We start from the raw sequence: 17,483 nt of genomic DNA, 5'->3' as shown, positions 1-17,483 counted from the left end.
ATATTTCTACATTACTAGTTTTTATAATCATTTTTTCGTATCTAACCTCCAAATCTCTACCCATGTGCTTTGTTACGATAATCTTTTTACCTATTAGTAACATGCACGTCGTAATCAAATAATTTAACTATGTATAAATAATCATTGCTATTAATTTTGTTTCATTCATGCTATTATTTCAGTTCATACAATCTTTTTCAATTCCTGTCATCGAAATCAATATTTGCCATCGGAACAATTAGAGTAAACTGTCTTTTCCATCCAGCGTTGTGAGTGATAAGGATCTAAAAAAGATAGGCTAGGCCGAGGATATTCTGCTATCTCCTTTAGTAGGGATGGTATTATATTTACCAAATGGTATGACAATAAGGCTGTTATTACGGCCTCAAATTTCGTCGGAATTGGACAAGAGGATCAATGTACCAGATGGAACAAAGCTACGAAAACTCATATACAAGTCTCAAGACCCGAATCCATAAGATTATATAATAAAAACATGGGCAGAGTAGATAAATTAGATTTTTTGCTTAGCATATATTAGTCCTGTCGCCAGGGGGGGTACAACGGCCTCCTGTATTCAGATGGACTCAGGGCCGTGCGGTGCTATGATGCGGTGAGGCAGCCGCATCAGGCGGCATCACAAGGGGGCGGCATAATCAGTAAAATCAAATTACAAATTGAGCCATTCAATAATTAAAAATATTGGTGTATGGCGCTGCTGCATTTTCGTTTTGCAACGAAAATGAAAATGGTTATTCATTTTTGAATTAAAAATATATATAGGACCAAGTATCAACCGAAAATATTTAACTGGTGAAGGTTTAACAGAACTTATTTTGACAAATTTGGAAAAATTAGTTCTTGATTTAAAACGGCTCAGAGGACAAGGCTATGATAAAGGGGTTAATATGAAAGGAATAAGAAAGGGTGTGCAAAACAGAATATCTGAAAAATAACAGAGGGCATTTTACGTGCCCTGCGTATGCCACTTTAGTCATAAATGACGCAGCGTCTTCTTCTACAGAAACAACAACCTTTTTTGTATTCTACAAGAATTGTACAGTTTTTCTGGTTTTACAAAGCGTTGGGAAGTTCTGAAAAAAACATGTTTCACAACTAACATTAAAACCGTTGAGTACTACTAGATGGTTAAGTCGAATAGATGCATTGAAACCTAAGATATCAATTTTGTGAAATATTGAATGCCTTATTCGAAATAATAGAAGACGTCAACAATGATTCAGAAACTAAAGTCAAAGCATGAGGCTTAGTAAAAAATATTAAAAATTATAAATCTGTATGCCGTGTAGTTCTTTAGCATGATATTTTATTTCATATAAATTCAGTCTCGAAGATGTTGCAACATGTAACTATAAATTTGTCAGATTGTGTAAAAATGTTGTCAGAAACTACGGAAAAAATCAAAATTTACTGACAATTTGGCTATGACCAAATGAAAATTACTGATAATGAAATTGCATAAAATCTTATAAATAAGTTCCGAATTTCCTGCTGAAATGAATATTGAGGCAAGAGAAAAATGCGTCAATTTGATTTGTGTATCAGCTCTCAAGAGAGGAAGATAAATTTAAAGTAATTTTTTTCATCTATATTATCTTTATATAATCGACATTACCTGTAATTCTTTGATTGATCGATTTTCGCTTTTAGAAACTCATAATAAAAATTTTTAATTTTTATATATTTTTAAATTGAGGGAAATATAAGAAAAGGGAAGGATGATAAAATACTACAAAAATACTAGAAAATCTTCATTCAATACTTTTCATAGAAAAAGAATCGGATATAGAGGCAAATGATATTCTAGAAGAATTATTGCATGATTTATCCCAAATTAATGATACCATACTCCATGAAACCTTTAGAGGTTTTGAACAATTTGTGCCAAAATAACCTGATTTCTTTATACCCAAATATAGTCGTATCGCTAAGGGCCGGTATTATCTGTCCCGATTAAACCCCGGTTAGAGGAATTTTGTCATGCGAGGTGCAGAAAGTACCGGCCCTAAGAATTTTATTAACACTCTCTGTCTCGGTAGCTTGGGGGGAAAGAAGTTTTTCAAAATTAAAAATGATTAAAAACTTTTTACGAAGCTCCATAAGACAAACAAAACTAAAAAAGTAGCACTTATTTCGATAGGGTCCTCACTAGCTGCTACTTTAGACTACACCAATCTGATTGACGAGTTTGCCAAAATTAAAATCAAAAGGATAAAATTATAATTTTCATAAATAATGTTATTTAATGTTAATACATATTTCATTTAATTTAAAGTATGTTTTGTTTTTAAAATAAAAATTTTTTTCGTTCATTTTGTGTAATTCCATTTAATAAAAGTAAATACTAGTATTAAGTTTCACTAATATTTAGGGGGCGGCATTTCGAAGACTTGCATCATATTGAAAAAATGTACCGCACGGCTCTGGATGGACTTACCTCAGAAGTTTTTTGAAGATATTCTTCTTTAGGCGCGATTCGATTGAGGGTAAAATTGTACATAAATCAGCGCGCCTGCGCACACAGACAGTATGTAGTTCCTTGCTAATCTTTCAAGATAGGTATTTATGTATCTGTATCCGTGCAAATAAGTCATTAAAAGAATATATTAGTGTTTTTAGTAAATTTATTATTTATTATAATTCTTGTGTTTTTGGATTTGTGTTTCTCTGTAGTAAAATAATAAAATATTCTATAGACATAACATTTTTACACTAGTTGTCGCCGGGTTGTGTAATTATATCCGAAACTTACATGTCAGTTAGAAGTACCTCGCTGGTGTAGTTGGTAGGGCGTTAGCTCCGAGATTGGAATGACGCGGGTTCGAATCCTGGGCGATTCATTTTTTTTTTATTTTTGGTTGTTTTAATAAAAAATTTTTGAAAGTGGTAGATAAGAAAGTTACTTTAATTTTTAAATAAAATACAAATAACCTGTTAAGTATATTTACTTCGTTGAAATTACCTATATAATAGAAGAATATCTTCTTACGTGCGTACAAAGTACACACACATTCTTTTTTTTTATGTATTTTGACCTGTAGAACACGAATTTTTTGGGTAACAGTTGATCCGCATGCCGATAAGATTGTTATAAACCAAGAAGTTGAGGAATCACATAACAGCGATTTCTCGTAAAACAAAACATTTTTTTGTATTTTTTGGGCCATTCTAATCAAAAAATGTTCCTACAAATTTTTTCGTAGGATGCATAGTTTTCGAGATAAACGCGGTTGAACTTTCAAAAAATCGAAAAATTGCAATTTTTGAACCCGAATAACTTTTGATTAAAAAATAAAATAGCAATTCTGCTTACCGCATTTGAAAGTTCAAGTCAAATTATATCGGTTTTAATTATTTGTATTGCTAAAAATTTATTATTTTATTGTTAAAAAAAGCTATAAACACCTAGTGCTTGAGTGATTTTTTCAATGATTTCTCATTTAAAATCGAACGAGTAGGTAGAAGAGGTAAAAGTGCAAGCGGGGCTATTTCTACGTAGCATGCATTAAAACGCGTGTATTAGGCACGGGAAACACTATGTGTTTATAGCTTTTTTTAACAATGAAAAAATAAATTTTTAGCAATGCAAATATTCAAAACAGATATAATTTGACTCAAACTTTTAAAGGCGGTAAGCAGAATTGCTATTTTATTTTTTATTCAAAGGTTATTCGGGTTCAAAAATTGCAATTTTTCGATTTTTTGAAAGTTCAACCGCGTTTATCTCGAAAACTATGCATCCTACGAAAAAACTTGTATTAACATTTTTTGGTTAGAATGACCCAAAAAATACAAAAAAATGTTTTGTTTTGCGAGAAATCGCCGTTATGTAATTCCTCAACTTCTTTGTTTATAACAATCTTATCGACATCCGGATCAACTGTTACCCAAAAAATTCGTGTTCTACGGGCCAAAATACATAAAAAAAACTTAGGTAAGTCCATCTGAATTAAGAAGGCCGTTGTAACCCTCCTGGCGACAGGACTATATCGCTCATACATTCGTTCCAAAAAGTGGACAGTACGAATGATATGCCATGGCATTTATATGGCTTTAATTAACTCTTGGTTAGAATATAAACAACAAGCCGAAGCTTTGGGTGTGCCAAGACCATCTTCGATTTGCTTGGGTTCCGAGAGAGTGTCGCGGAACATCTCATCTTGTTTAGACCTGCTCCCAAAGGAGGACCAATCGATCAAAATGATGATGTGCCAGCGAAAAGGACACGTTATGAATCTATTCCATATAACGAGATGAGGTATGATGGCCATGACCACATGCCACTTGTCGATGAGAAAAATTAAAATACGACATGCAAGCTTGAAATGTGCAAATATATAACTCATATTTATTGTTTAAACTCTAATGTACATTTATGCATAATTAAGGGTAGAAATTGTTTCGGTAATTATTTTCATTCCAAATCATAGTAATAAGTAGTATTTATTTGTATTTCAATAAATAATACGTTTTTATAATAAATAATTTCAGTTTGTTTTTTTTTTAACTTTATACTAAGTAATTTTGTCCCTAGAAAAGGACATTGTCCAAAATCCAAAATATTGAAAATTTGGAAATGTTAGACACTAAATATGCCACAAATAAGGTAAATTATGTAAATTCAAATCTAGTTTCGTGACACCTAAATGGTTTATCCCTTTGAATGGACAAATACACTGAAAAGGTTAAGGTAAACTTGTTGCTTATTCCCAACAAAATAGTAAAGTGCATTAAGATACCACAACAAAATAACTTAAGAATAATCCTTATCATTGTATCTCCAGCGTCTTTTCAAATGAATTGTTTGCGTAAAATTAAAAGAAATGTTACACTTCGCAAGGATTTTCTTCAGTGTATGTTCTCAACTATTTCACACTAATTTCACATCTGTGAGGTTTTCTTCAATGTGAGTCGTCATGTGTGATTTCAAAGTACTGGCATGAGAATACTGTTTCAAACAAATATGACACTTATAAGGCTTTTCTCCAGTGTGTGTTCTCAAATGTGTTTTCAAACTAAATGCCTGAGTAACGCGCTTCAAACAAATATCACACTATTGTAAGGCTTTTCTCCAGTGTGAGTCATCATATGTGATTTCAAATGACCGGCTTGAGTAAATTGCTTAAGACAAATTTCGCATTTGTATGGCTTTTCTCCTGTGTGAGTCATCATATGTATTTTCAGAATCCTTGGTACAATAAACTGTTTCAAACAAATTTCACATCTATGTTTTTCTCCAGCGTGAGTCATCATATGGAATTTTAAATGACGGCTTGAATAAACTGCTTAAGTCAAATCTCGGACTTATAGGGCTTTTATCCAGTGTGAGTCATCACATGTGATTTCAAACTACTGGCTTGAGTAAACTGCTTAAGGAAAATCTCGCACTTGTAAGGATTTTCTCCAGTGTGTGTTCTCAAATGTCTTTTCAATGCCCTTGCGTCAGTAAACTGCTTAAAACAAATTTCACACTTGTAAGGTTTTTCTCCAGTGTGAATCATCACATGTGATTTCAAACTCCCTGCCTGAGTAAACTGCTTAAGTCAAATTTTGCACTTATAGGGCTTTTCTCCAGTATGAGCATTATATGTGCTTTCAGGGTACATGCAGCCGTAAATGGTGTTAAACAAATTCCACCCTTGTAAGGTCCATTTCCAGCTTGAACTTTCATATTTTTACTTAATATTCTTTCTTCAATGTTACTACCCAAATCTTCTTCTTCATGAGATGAATGTTCAGGTGTTTTCATCATTTTTATTCTGATGTTATTGACTGAACAACTTTTTTTCGTTTCTGTATTTTAATTATCGTCATTATCATTACATACAACCAATTATTGTGGCTTAACCCCATTAAAAATATCATTGTCAACATAAAAATGTTTAATAAATAAAATGATGATATTATGACAGTTTTATATTAAAAAAATGGCCCGATTTTCATTGAAAAGTTCCGGATTTCAGGTATTTTTTCAGCCGTGTCCCGAATTTGACTAAATAGGAGTTGGTCACACTACGTATAACACATTTAAGTTTTGCACCAGAACATGTCGATTGGGATATTAACGACTGGGCTAATATTATTTTTATTGATGTGATCAAGATTTGCACTTTGTGGATCCGACAGTGCAAAGTGTCTGTCGGATCCACAAATGATCTTGACTCAGCAGTAAAAAGAATATTAGTCCATTCGATAATATCACAGGTAAAAGGCCAAATAATTAAAGACAGTAGAACGGCCGGAAGCCTAAACGACACAATTTGGAAAAACAAACATCTAACAGTGGAAACAAAAGCCCGAATATATTTATTTAAATTTCTACATTAATAGTTTTTATCATTTTATGTACCTAACCTCAAACTCTCTATCCGTGTGCTTTGTTACGATAATCTTTTTACCTAGTAACATGGACGTTGTAATCAAATAATTTAACTAGTAATCATTGCTATTAATTTTGTTTTATTCCTTTGACATTTGGTACTTTTACGATTATTTGGCAAGGAAAGGTTTCAATAAATACTTCTTGATGTCACTAATATATGGCCTGTCTTCTAGTTTTTGGGAATAAAAATCACCCTTCGGGAGCCTCAAGCATCCTCCATCGCTGGCGATACAACCATGAGGACCATATAATGACCATCTAGACTGCAACGACCAACCAACATCCGTAGGCCTGGCAAATTTAGGACCTCAGAGCCAGTCGCAGAAACAGCAGTACCATTCGACATCAAGGAGTTACCATTGAACCAATACCAAAAGCCATAAGTATAATCCAAGAATTGTTAGTTGTTGGCATGTGAATATATATTATGTTATTGAATTTAATAAATATTTTATTATATCTTTATTGAGAAATATACATGAGTAGTTAAATTATTGTTCTGTTTGCTTTCAATCCAGATGTTCATTGCTCATACTTTTGATTAGGACAAGACGAACACACAACTTGGGAATCTGAGCTAGGCTAGGGTGAACGATAACTATCATGGTTGATTTGAAATATTATTTTTCAATGATATTTCGGTTATCTGGGGCAGTTTATTGTGACATGTGTTCTCAACTGTTTCACACAAATTTCACATCTGTGAGGCTTTTTCCAGTGTGAGTCATCATATGTGATTTCAAATGGTCGGCTCGAGTAAGCTGCTTAAAACAGATTTCGCACTTGTAAGGCTTTTCTCCAGTGTGTATTCTCAAGTGTCTTTTCAAATTATTTGCCGCAGTAAACTGCTTCAAACAAATTTCACATCTGTGAAGATTTACTCCAGTGTGAGTCATGATATGTGATTTAAAATGACCGGCTCGAGTAAATTGCTTACGACAAATCTCGCACTTGTAAGGTTTTTCTCCAGTGTGAGTCATCATGTGTGATTTCAAAAGACAGGCTTGAGTAAACCGCTTAAAACAAATATCACACTTATAAGGCTTTTCTCCTGTGTGAGTCATTACATGTGATTTCAAATGACTAGCTTGAGCAAACCGCTTAAAACAAATTTTACATTTGTAAGAATTTTCTCCAGTGTGAGTTGTCATGTGTGATTTCAAATTACTGGCTTGAGTAAACTGCTTAAGACAAATCTCGCACTTGTAAGGCTTTTCTCCAGTGTGAGTCACCATATGTGATTTCAAAGCACTTGGTGCACTAAACTGTTTCAAACAAGTATCACACTTATAAGGCTTTTCTCCTGTGTGTGTCATTACATGTGATTTCAAATGACTAGCTTGAGCAAACCGCTTAAAACAAATTTTACATTTGTAAGACTTTTCTCCAGTGTGAGTTGTCATGTGTGATTTCAAATTACTGGCTTGAGTAAACTGCTTCAGACAAATCTCGCACTTGTAAGGCTTTTCTCCAGTGTGAGTCACCATATGTGATTTCAAAGCACTTGGTGCACTAAACTGTTTCAAACAAGTATCACACTTATAAGGCTTTTCATCAGTGTGAGTCATCATATGTGATTTCAGGGTACATGCTGCAGTGAATGGTGTTAAAAAAATTGCACATGTGTAAGGTCCATTTCCAGCTTGAACTTTCATATTTTTACGTATTGTTTTTTCTTTAATGTATCTACCCAAATCTTCTTCATCAGATGAATGTTCAGATATTTTCATCATTTTTATTCTGTTCTTATTGCCTGAACCACCTAAAATATAAACCAAATGTACACGTTTCAGTATGCAGACAAAATGCAGAAACTACACTAAGCCTCAAAATTAACGCACCACCTTAAAAATGGGACATTTTTGACGTTTCGTATTTCCTAAACCTGTTGTCCGATTTGAGTGATTTTTTAGTATATTATAGCTTTATTCTTCAAGAACATCGATGTAATACTATTATTGCTAAAGAGATAAGTGTCATTGTATACCGGGTGTAATATTGATAGTGTGTTTTTTCCTCAAAGTTTGGAACTGGAACACCCTGTGGAATATTGTAGCGTATATAAAATATTGAAATTAAAACTAAACTGTAGCCTTCTTAACATTTTGCTTTTTGATTCATTCGATTATGTTGGATAATAAAAAGTTAGGTACTTTAACAAACAGCAATGTATTGCAAACAGCAATCAATACAGGGTGTTTCTAAATAAGTGCGACAAACTTTAAGGGGTAATTCTGCATGAAAAAATAATGACCGTTTGCTTTATAAACATATGTCCGCAAATGCTTTGTTTCCGAGATACGGGATGTTGAATTTTTTCTTACAAACTGACGATTTGTTTATTGCTCTAAAACTGGTGATATGCAAATGAAATTTGGTAGGTTTTAAGGAGTAGTTACTGAGCATTTTTTGACGTACAATTAAGAATCGTATATTCACCATTGGTGTGCCTACGGGTATAAACATTTTAGATACATTCCGTATGCACGCCAATGGTGAATATAAAACTCTTGATTGTATGTCAAAAAAATGCACAATAAGTACCCCTTAAAACCCACCAAATTTAATTTGTATATCTCAACCGGTTTTAGAGCAAGAAATAAATCGTCAGTTTGTAAGAAAAAATTCAACATGCCGTATCTCGGAAGCAAAGCATTTGCGGACATATGATTATTAAGCAAACGGTCAATATTTGTTCATGCAGAATGACTCCTTAAAGTTTGTCGCACTTATTTAGAAACACCCTGTATTGATGAATAACATGGCTAGTTGTTAGATGTACCTAACTTTTTTATTATCCCACATAAGCGAATGAATCAAAAAGCAAAATGTTAAAGAAGCATAAGTATTTTATATACGCTACAATATTCCACAGGGTGTTCTAAACTTTGAGGAAAAAACACACTATCATTGTTACACCCGGTATACAATGATACTTACCTGTTTAGCAACAATATTATTACATCGATATTCTTGAAAAATAAAGCTATAATGTACTAAAAAAATCACTAAACTCGGATAACGGGTTTAGGAAATACGAGCCATCAAAAATGTCCCATTTTTAAGGTGGTGCGTTAATTTTGATGCTTAGTGTATAAAAAGAATAAAAAGTAAAAAAAGTGTAGAAGAAATAAATGAAGACATTAGTGGAAGAAGGAGGTATATGACATTCTCTAAAATTTTGAGTTTCCTACTGAATGAAGGTGATATGTGACTGCTCTATTATATGAAACTTACACTGTGCCTCTAAAAAGCTTAATGACATTGTTATTAATCTTTTTAGAGCATTAGAGTTTAATAATGTTATTACTAAGCTTTATAAGAGGTACAGTGTAAGTTTCATATGATGGAGAAGTCACAGATTACCTTCATTCAATAGGAAACTTAGGGCGAAACCAGAAGGACCACTCTACAGCGCTACTCTGTGGATCCACAAAGCAGCCTCCGATGAACCTTGTTTGTTTATTTATGTCCAATAGTGGGGTCCCATCCTAGGTCAGAAAAGGTTTTATTGTTTGTTGTTGAAAACAAAACGATAAGATATCAGTTAAAAGGGAGTTGCGCAGGCTAATATGTTTAGATATATTCAATGTCATCATCTCCTTAAGGGCCTCTTTCACAGACAGTATGGAGTTCGTTACTAAATGTTTTAATTTATGTATGTATAAGTCCAAAAAAGGTATGGAAAGGATATATTAGTGTTTTTAAATATATTTTTCTATAAAAGTGTTAAAAATGCAATTTATAGCACTCCATAGGAGCGTTAAAAATGCTACTTTAAAGCACCAGTGCTTTAAAAATTTAAATGCACTGCAGTTAAAAGTGAATTGTCAAATTGTGAAACATCAAAATATTTATATTTCATTGATTAACATTAATATTAGTAATACAACTTGCGCAATTTGAAAAAGGTGGTTTAAAAGTTTTTTTTAAATTTAATTTAAACTGTACTATCGCATTTTTAAGACGTTTGTAGAAAAAAACTATTAAAATTTGTTAGAATATAAAAAAATAAAAGTAGATGTTATTCTATAGTTGTTATGATTTACGTATGACAGTATAGGCAGTTTTGATGTAATGTCAAGAAAAATATAAAAAAATGGAATGTCAGTCAAGTTCAAGTAAAAGTTTTTGTAGGTATTGTCCTGTAATTGAGAATGAATAAATTATAATTGTTGATATATAAGATGTTTGTAGAAAAAATATTGTATGATATAGGTGTTAAAAAGTACATTTTTAAGGCACTCATGTGAATTGCAGAATGAGCGAAGCGAATCTTTTACATACGTGCCTTAAAATTGTGCTTTTAACATTTATATCATAAATAACTATTATTATAATTTTTGTGTATTTGGACTTGTGTCTACCTCGGGAATAAGATAATAAGTAATATTTAAAGTATTTTATAATTCACTTCGTATGTTTGTCACTATGTCTGAGAAATCTTGTAGCTCGTATAAACAAAAGGGTATAGCTCAGTGGTAGAGCGTTGGGCTAAAGATCAAGAGGTCCCCGGTTCAAATCCTGGTGTTTTCTAATCTTTTTTTTAATTTTTGGTATTGTTTTAATAAAAATTTTTGGAAAGTAGTAAGTAAAAATTAATTTAATCTTTGAATACAATACAAATAAACTGTCCGAAAGTATATTTATTTCATTGAAATCATATTTAGAAGTATAACTTCTTACGTGCGTACAAAGTACACACACATTCTTTTTTTAATCATTCGCTTATGTTGGATAATAAAAAAGTTAGGTACAGCTGGTTCCAAAAAAAACTGATACGACTCTTAAAGCGTATTTTGTAGAAAATTGAGCAGTGTATTTTGAAGGATAAATACTTATTATTTACATACTGTCACTGTCACTGCCAAATCTTAAAATTTGTAGATACCTAACTTATTCTGTTCAACCTCAAAAAATGGCTGTTTGTTTGTTTATTTTATTATTTGAATGTCATAATAAATATAATATAATGTCAGACCAATCATACACTGCTCAAAATGATCAAATCTTACTAAGAGTCGTATCAGTTTTTTTAGGAACCAGCTGTACTTTAACAACTAGCCATGTTCTTCATCAATACAGGGTGTTTCTAAATAAGTGTGGCCAAACTTTAAGGTGTAATTCTGCATGAAAAAAAAAATGATAGTTTGCATTATAAACATATAGTCCGTCCGCTATAACTTTTCCCATGCGGTACGATTCATTTTCAATCAAATTAAGTCAAAACAGAAAGTAAAACGTACGCCGATGTGTGTAGTATACAGGGTGGTGAATTGGAAAACGGGCCATAGGAAACTCAATGTAAAATTCTATACTGTTGAATTCCTGCTTCCCTAATTATTCTACATCAAAAGACATGGGAAACTATTTATAGAGGATTGAAATCTTTATTGAAAACAATTGTTAAAATTGTTCTACGAATTAAACACATTCCAAAATTTTGTAAAATATAATAAATTTTATCAAAGTATTTGCCAAATTTAGGCCACACACAATGCAAGAATGTGTATAAGGTTGCCTTCGGTCACAATGAAATTATTATATTAACAATATTTTGAACTGTCAGTATTTTTATTTTATCGTTTTTATTGTTTTAAAAACAGTAAAGTCGAAAAGATGTCCTCAGTTGAGGAGAAAGTAGTAATAATAAAGATGTTTTATTCAGTCAATAGTTTGCGTACTGTCAGAAATAGTAACGTGTGGCCTTACTTTTACGCACTTACTTAGGTATGGCAAATGTATTTTTTTTTCAAAATTTTGGACTCTCTTTAAATCGTAGAACAATTTTAACTTTTGGTTTTAATACAGATTTTAATCCTCTACAAATAGTTTCTCATGACTTTTGATGTAAAATAATTAGGGAAGCAGGAATTCAACAATTTAGAATTTTACATTGAGTTTCCTATGGCCCGTTTTCCAATTCACCACCCGGTATAGTATACAGTATACAAAATGTATATACACATCGACGTTCGTTTCAATTTATATATTGACTTAATTTGATTGAAAATGACTCGTACCGCATGGGAAAAGTTATAGCGGATGGACTATATGTACGCAAATGTCGTTTCCGAGATATGGGATGTTGACATTTTTCTTGCAAACTGAGGATTTATTTATTGCTCCAAAAAAAGTTGAGATATGCAATTGAAATTTGGTAGGTTTTAAGAGGTAATTATTGCGCATTGTTTGACATACAAGTAAGAATTTTATATTCTCCATGGGCACGCATACCCGTCATATTACCTGTATGCATGCCAAAATGGTGGAAGTGTGACTTTTACCTTGAGAAGACACCAGTGTTCCTCAGTTTCACTTAACACATTCAAGGACACGACTGCATATGAAGACACTTACTCCATAAAAAGACATGTCTACACTCACCGGCATGAAAAACGGGCACCCCACAAAATAGGTCATTTTTGATGTCTCGTTATTCCTAAACCGATTTAAGTGATTTTTGTAATATGTTATAGCCTTATTCTTCAACAATATCGCTGTAATAATATTGTTGCTAGAAAGGTAAATTGTCATTGTATACCGGGTGTACCAATCAAACTGTGTTTTTTTCTCAAAGTTTAACACACCCTGTTGAATATTCTAGCATTTATAAAATACTGAAATTAAAACCCAACTATAGCCTCATGTTTTCTTAACATTCTGTTTTTTTATTCATTCGCTTATGTTGTATAATAAAAAAGTTAGGTACTTTAAAAACTAGCCATGATCTTCAGCAATACAGGATGTTTCTAAATAAGTGTGACAAACTTTAAGGGGTAAATCTGCATGAAAAAATAATAACCGTTTGCTTAATAAACATATGTCCGGAAATGTTCGTTTCCGAGATATGGGATGTTGAATTTTTTCTGACAAACTGACGATTTATTTATTGCATTAAAAACTTTTGAGATATGCAAATGCAAATGAAATTTGGTAGGTTTTAAGAGGTAGTTATTGCGCATTTTTTGACATGCAATCTCTTAAAACCTACCAAATTCCATTTGCATATCTCTACCGGTTTAGAGCAATAAGTAAATCGTCAGTTTGTAAGAATTCTTATTCCTCTCTGTAAACTCTTTTAAGTATTTCAGTATGAACCAAAGTGTAAGGTGACCAAACAACCGTAGTCTACATATTATGACCTAACCAGAGAATTAAACAGCAATTTCAATATCTGCAAGTGATCTGATGCGTGTCTTTTAACAAATCCAATCTGTTTCAGTGCTTTAGCAGAGATACAGTAGAACCCGCTTATTAGAATAGCCTTTGTGTCAAGCAAAAGTATTCTTATAACCAGCATATTCTAATAACCGATCGTTGGTGGTTAGTTTCGGGATCTCAAATTTCTATTCCTTGAACCGGGAAATTCCTATAAGCTTCGACTGTATATTCTACATGCTCACCAAAAGATAAATCACACTGAAATATAACACCAAGATCTGTATAACTAGATACTTTTTGTATACTTTATAATACTATATAACAGGGTTGGCCAAACTGTGGCTCGCGAGCCACATGTGGCTCTTTGAAGGATTATTTGTGGCTCTCAATAAATGACCCCGAATTACTTTTAATTTGTGTTTCAAAATGTGGCAACAAATTTAAAAGACTAAGCATAACATCAGGACTTGGCCAAGAAGACCCCTTATACTGTTGCTAATTGCTATTCAGCTTGGCATTACAATATCTAATAAGTAAAATATATGAACTAACAGGAGGATTTGCGAATCGAGGATCAAAACTATTGTTGACCTTTGCTGATGATATAGGTGCAGTCGATCATTCTACAAGAGATGTGAGAGAGGCGTTTTTACAACTCGAGAAAGAAACAGGTAGTCTGGGCCTTCGAATAAATGAAGAGAACACGAAATAGATGCTAGTAACCAAAAATCTAAGATCAAGAGGTAGGCAGAGCATAACTATTAATGACCACAACTTCGAAGTAGTAAAAGAGTTTAAATATCTAGGAACGGTAATCACAGATGACAATCAAATTATAAAAAGAGGTTTTAGCAAGGATAGCTGCGTGAAATAGATCATTATACTCCCTATCATCATTACTAAGATCTAAGCTGCTAACAAAACCGTCTAAATTAAGACTATACAGCCAATTATTCGCCCAATTGTTAAATATGGAAGTGAAACTTGGACTCTACATCAGTGGGAAATAAATCTTCTTCAGATGCAAATCCACTAATGGATGTTAGCGATCACACTTTCCATTAACTCTCTGTTTCTTGCAACATGTATCAGAGATTGATTGTCGTTAATCCCTGTCCATTGCCTTATGTTTCGTAGCCAGGACATTTTCTTGCGTCCCATTCCTCTCTTGTCTTAAATTTTACCCTCGATTATATAAGTTGCATTAATTGGTATTTTTCATTTCGCATGGTGCGACCTTGATAGTTTTCTTTTTCTTGATGGTTTCGAAAAATTAGCGGTCTTGGTTGATTCTTTTAAGGACATCTACATTTGTGACTTTCGCTGTCCATGGTATCTTTAGGATATGGCGATAAAGCCCCATTTCGAAAGCTTCTAATCTGTTTATATTTTTATATGCCTGGTTTTGAGTGTCCAGCCCTCTACGCCATATAGCAGCACCGACCATACGTAACACTTAGTAAGCCTTAGTCTCAGTTGAAGATCGAACTCTGAACAGGTCAGTACCTTCCGGATGCGACGTTTTACTTCCCCGTCCGATGCCCAGTCTTCAAAAAGCCACGTTCCCAGGTATTTAAATTTGCTCACTTTTTCAATGGACTTGGTATTCAGTGTTATGGTGGAGTTTTAAAGTGCATCCATGTTTCCGGAGATGATCATGAATTTGGTCTTTTTGTAATTAATCTCTAATCCCACTGTCTTACTGTATTCTCCGATTATAGTGACAAGTTGTTGAAGATCGGCTATATTGTCACAAATTAAATAAATAAGCTACTGGGAAATAAATAGGCTGCTGGTATTTGAAAGCAAAGTCCTCAGAATGATATTTGGTCCTCAAAGAGATGAATTATTGACAGAAGAGTGATACTGAAAACATCGTCAGACATACAAAAGCTAAGATAAGATGGGCAGGCCATGTGGTAGATCAGAGGAAGACAGAGTGTTAAAGACGGTGTTTTTTGAGAAGCGATAGAAGATCAATAGGCCATCCCAGAAAAAGATGGAAGGATGATGAAGAATCAAAGTATCCTGAATTAGTAAAGGCTGCTTGTAGAATTATTTGCATATTTGAAATAACAATGTGAACAATTTTATTTCACTTTAAAATTCGTGAACTCCAAACGGTAAGAGAAAAATTTAATACCTTTTATACACCTTTAGATAATTGTTTAATTGCGGCTCGCGAAAAATTTCAAATTTTGAAAAATGGCTCGGACTATCAAGGAGCTTGGCCACCCCTGCTATATAATCACCACACAGTACCAAGTTTCCACACTTCTCCATAACATATTCAACTGAACTGCAATGTAACATGTATACATTTAGGTCGGATGCAGGAGGGATATAAACTCCACCCATAACTATGCACTTATTATTAATTTTCAGTGATACAAAAATTTGTTCTACTTCACAATCAGGGATTATCACTTTCTGCGCACTTATGTCATTTTTAACAGCAATCAACACACCTCCACCCCTAGTTTTTCCTGTAGAAGCAGGATTGTGATCATTTCAAAAGAAAAACAAAATTAAACCAAACGACATTAATCCACTTACCATTAAGCCACCATTAAGCAACCAAGAAACGAAAAACTTTGAAGCCATTTATCTCAAAACTATGTTTTGGCGCTTGGTCCAGTTATGCATAACGCCGTCCATATGATAATTACATTGAGCTATGGCAATTTCCAGAGACTTTAGTTTAGTTCTTAATCCAGCAACATTTTGATAATAAATTAATAAAGGAGGTGAGCTTATATGTTTCGTTGTGTCTAGTTTTTTGTGTGGATATCATTTTTGCAAATTTCAGGTATACCTTTAATATATCCTATAAATAAATCTTTCTCACCTTGTTCTTGGCGTTTTTTGAGGTCCTCTTTAACTTTATTGAGTTTGTTGAGTTGCTGGGGAGTTAGATCAGAATTTATAAATATCTTTTTTGCTTTGGCAACGTGAATCTTATTTTTTTAAATATTCATTACATCAAAAGAATTTGTTAATACAATTTTTAGGTTACTGAAAAATTTTCAGATTGCCTCAAATATCTACCCAAAAATGTATCTCGCGCTATTAACTTAATTTACAGAATGTTTATTATTTATTTGGATGCCTCACCTGGTTGATTTTCCTCTGGTTCTGGTTCATCCTTCAGGTCTTGAAGATCTATTATTAAGGTGGATAGATTCTCTAGACCTTTTTGGTCGTATCCTCCAAACTCTTCCTTTTTAACTATAGCCTATAGCTTCCAGAGCTAATAAATAAGTTGAATGATAATTGAAAAATGCCTATGATCATAAATTATTAAGTAAACGATTATTAACTTCTCCATCTCACCTGGGTAATCTTCCTTTGGTTCATTTTTTAAGTTTCGGAGATCTACTGATGTACATAGATGACCTTCTGATGTTTGGTCATATTCAGTAAACTCTTTCTTAATTTCACTTTTAACTTCCATAACTAATAAAGGAATTTATTTATTGTATTTGTAATTAAAATAAGTACATACAACCATACAACAAAACAAATAAATATATAAGAATCTACAGGTCGAGCAAGTCTCGTAAATTTCACGATTGCGAGCCACGCTTCACGCAACCGTGTTTGCGTACTTGTGTTTCGAGTTGCGTGGTCTTGCGGAGTTATATTTACCAAATTTAAATCCGTTCCAACATGCTGTCAAAATTAAATCAATATGGCTACTGGATGTAAAAGATAAATCTTATTCTATCTGTTCTTAATGAGTTTTAGATAATTTTAGTTGTATTTCTTTGTAATTTTGTGTTGTACAAAGATTAATTTAACATTTTCTCTGGAAGTATTAATTTAGAAAGATAATTATGCTTCATTGGTGTTGTGTTTTGAAGTGTGAAATGCAAAGTAATTGTGATAAAGTTCACTTTTAAACTGAACTAAATAA

At 32.8% G+C, this 17,483-nt stretch overlaps 3 protein-coding genes and 1 pseudogene across 4 annotated transcripts in view; all 4 read right to left on the bottom strand.

The window, feature by feature from the left end:
• Nucleotides 1-16,796, bottom strand: part of LOC126887272 (zinc finger protein 233-like) — a 113,020-nt gene extending 96,224 nt beyond the window's left edge. Inside the window, exon 1 of the mRNA XM_050654688.1 lies at nucleotides 16,682-16,796. The gene's annotated coding sequence lies outside the window, so the exon portion shown is untranslated. The remainder of the gene's footprint in view (nucleotides 1-16,681) is intronic.
• LOC126887273 (zinc finger protein 665-like) overlaps nucleotides 1-17,093 on the bottom strand; it is a 175,796-nt gene extending 158,703 nt beyond the window's left edge. Inside the window, exon 1 of the mRNA XM_050654689.1 lies at nucleotides 16,964-17,093. Coding sequence (XP_050510646.1) covers nucleotides 16,964-17,021 — 58 coding nt within the window. The 5' untranslated portion in view covers nucleotides 17,022-17,093. The remainder of the gene's footprint in view (nucleotides 1-16,963) is intronic.
• LOC126887262 (zinc finger protein 883-like) overlaps nucleotides 1-17,483 on the bottom strand; it is a 151,072-nt pseudogene that overhangs the window by 80,369 nt on the left and 53,220 nt on the right.
• The window catches only part of LOC126887268 (zinc finger protein 85-like), a 46,678-nt gene that overhangs the window by 3,050 nt on the left and 26,145 nt on the right, over nucleotides 1-17,483 (bottom strand). The window contains exon 2 of one of the 2 annotated variants that reach the window (XM_050654684.1): nucleotides 6,666-8,165. The exons of the other annotated variant lie outside the window; for it this stretch is intronic. Coding sequence (XP_050510641.1) covers nucleotides 7,087-8,136 — 1,050 coding nt within the window. The 5' untranslated portion in view covers nucleotides 8,137-8,165 and the 3' untranslated portion in view covers nucleotides 6,666-7,086. Of the gene's footprint in view, nucleotides 1-6,665; nucleotides 8,166-17,483 lie in introns of those variants that run through there. 2 annotated transcript variants of the gene reach the window in all.

This window comes from Diabrotica virgifera, chromosome 6 (genome assembly GCF_917563875.1).
Source record: "Diabrotica virgifera virgifera chromosome 6, PGI_DIABVI_V3a".
Classification (NCBI taxonomy): Eukaryota; Metazoa; Arthropoda; class Insecta; order Coleoptera; family Chrysomelidae; genus Diabrotica; species Diabrotica virgifera.
The sequence above is the reverse complement of the archived record's forward strand: the minus strand, read 5'-3'. Positions and strand labels throughout refer to the sequence as shown.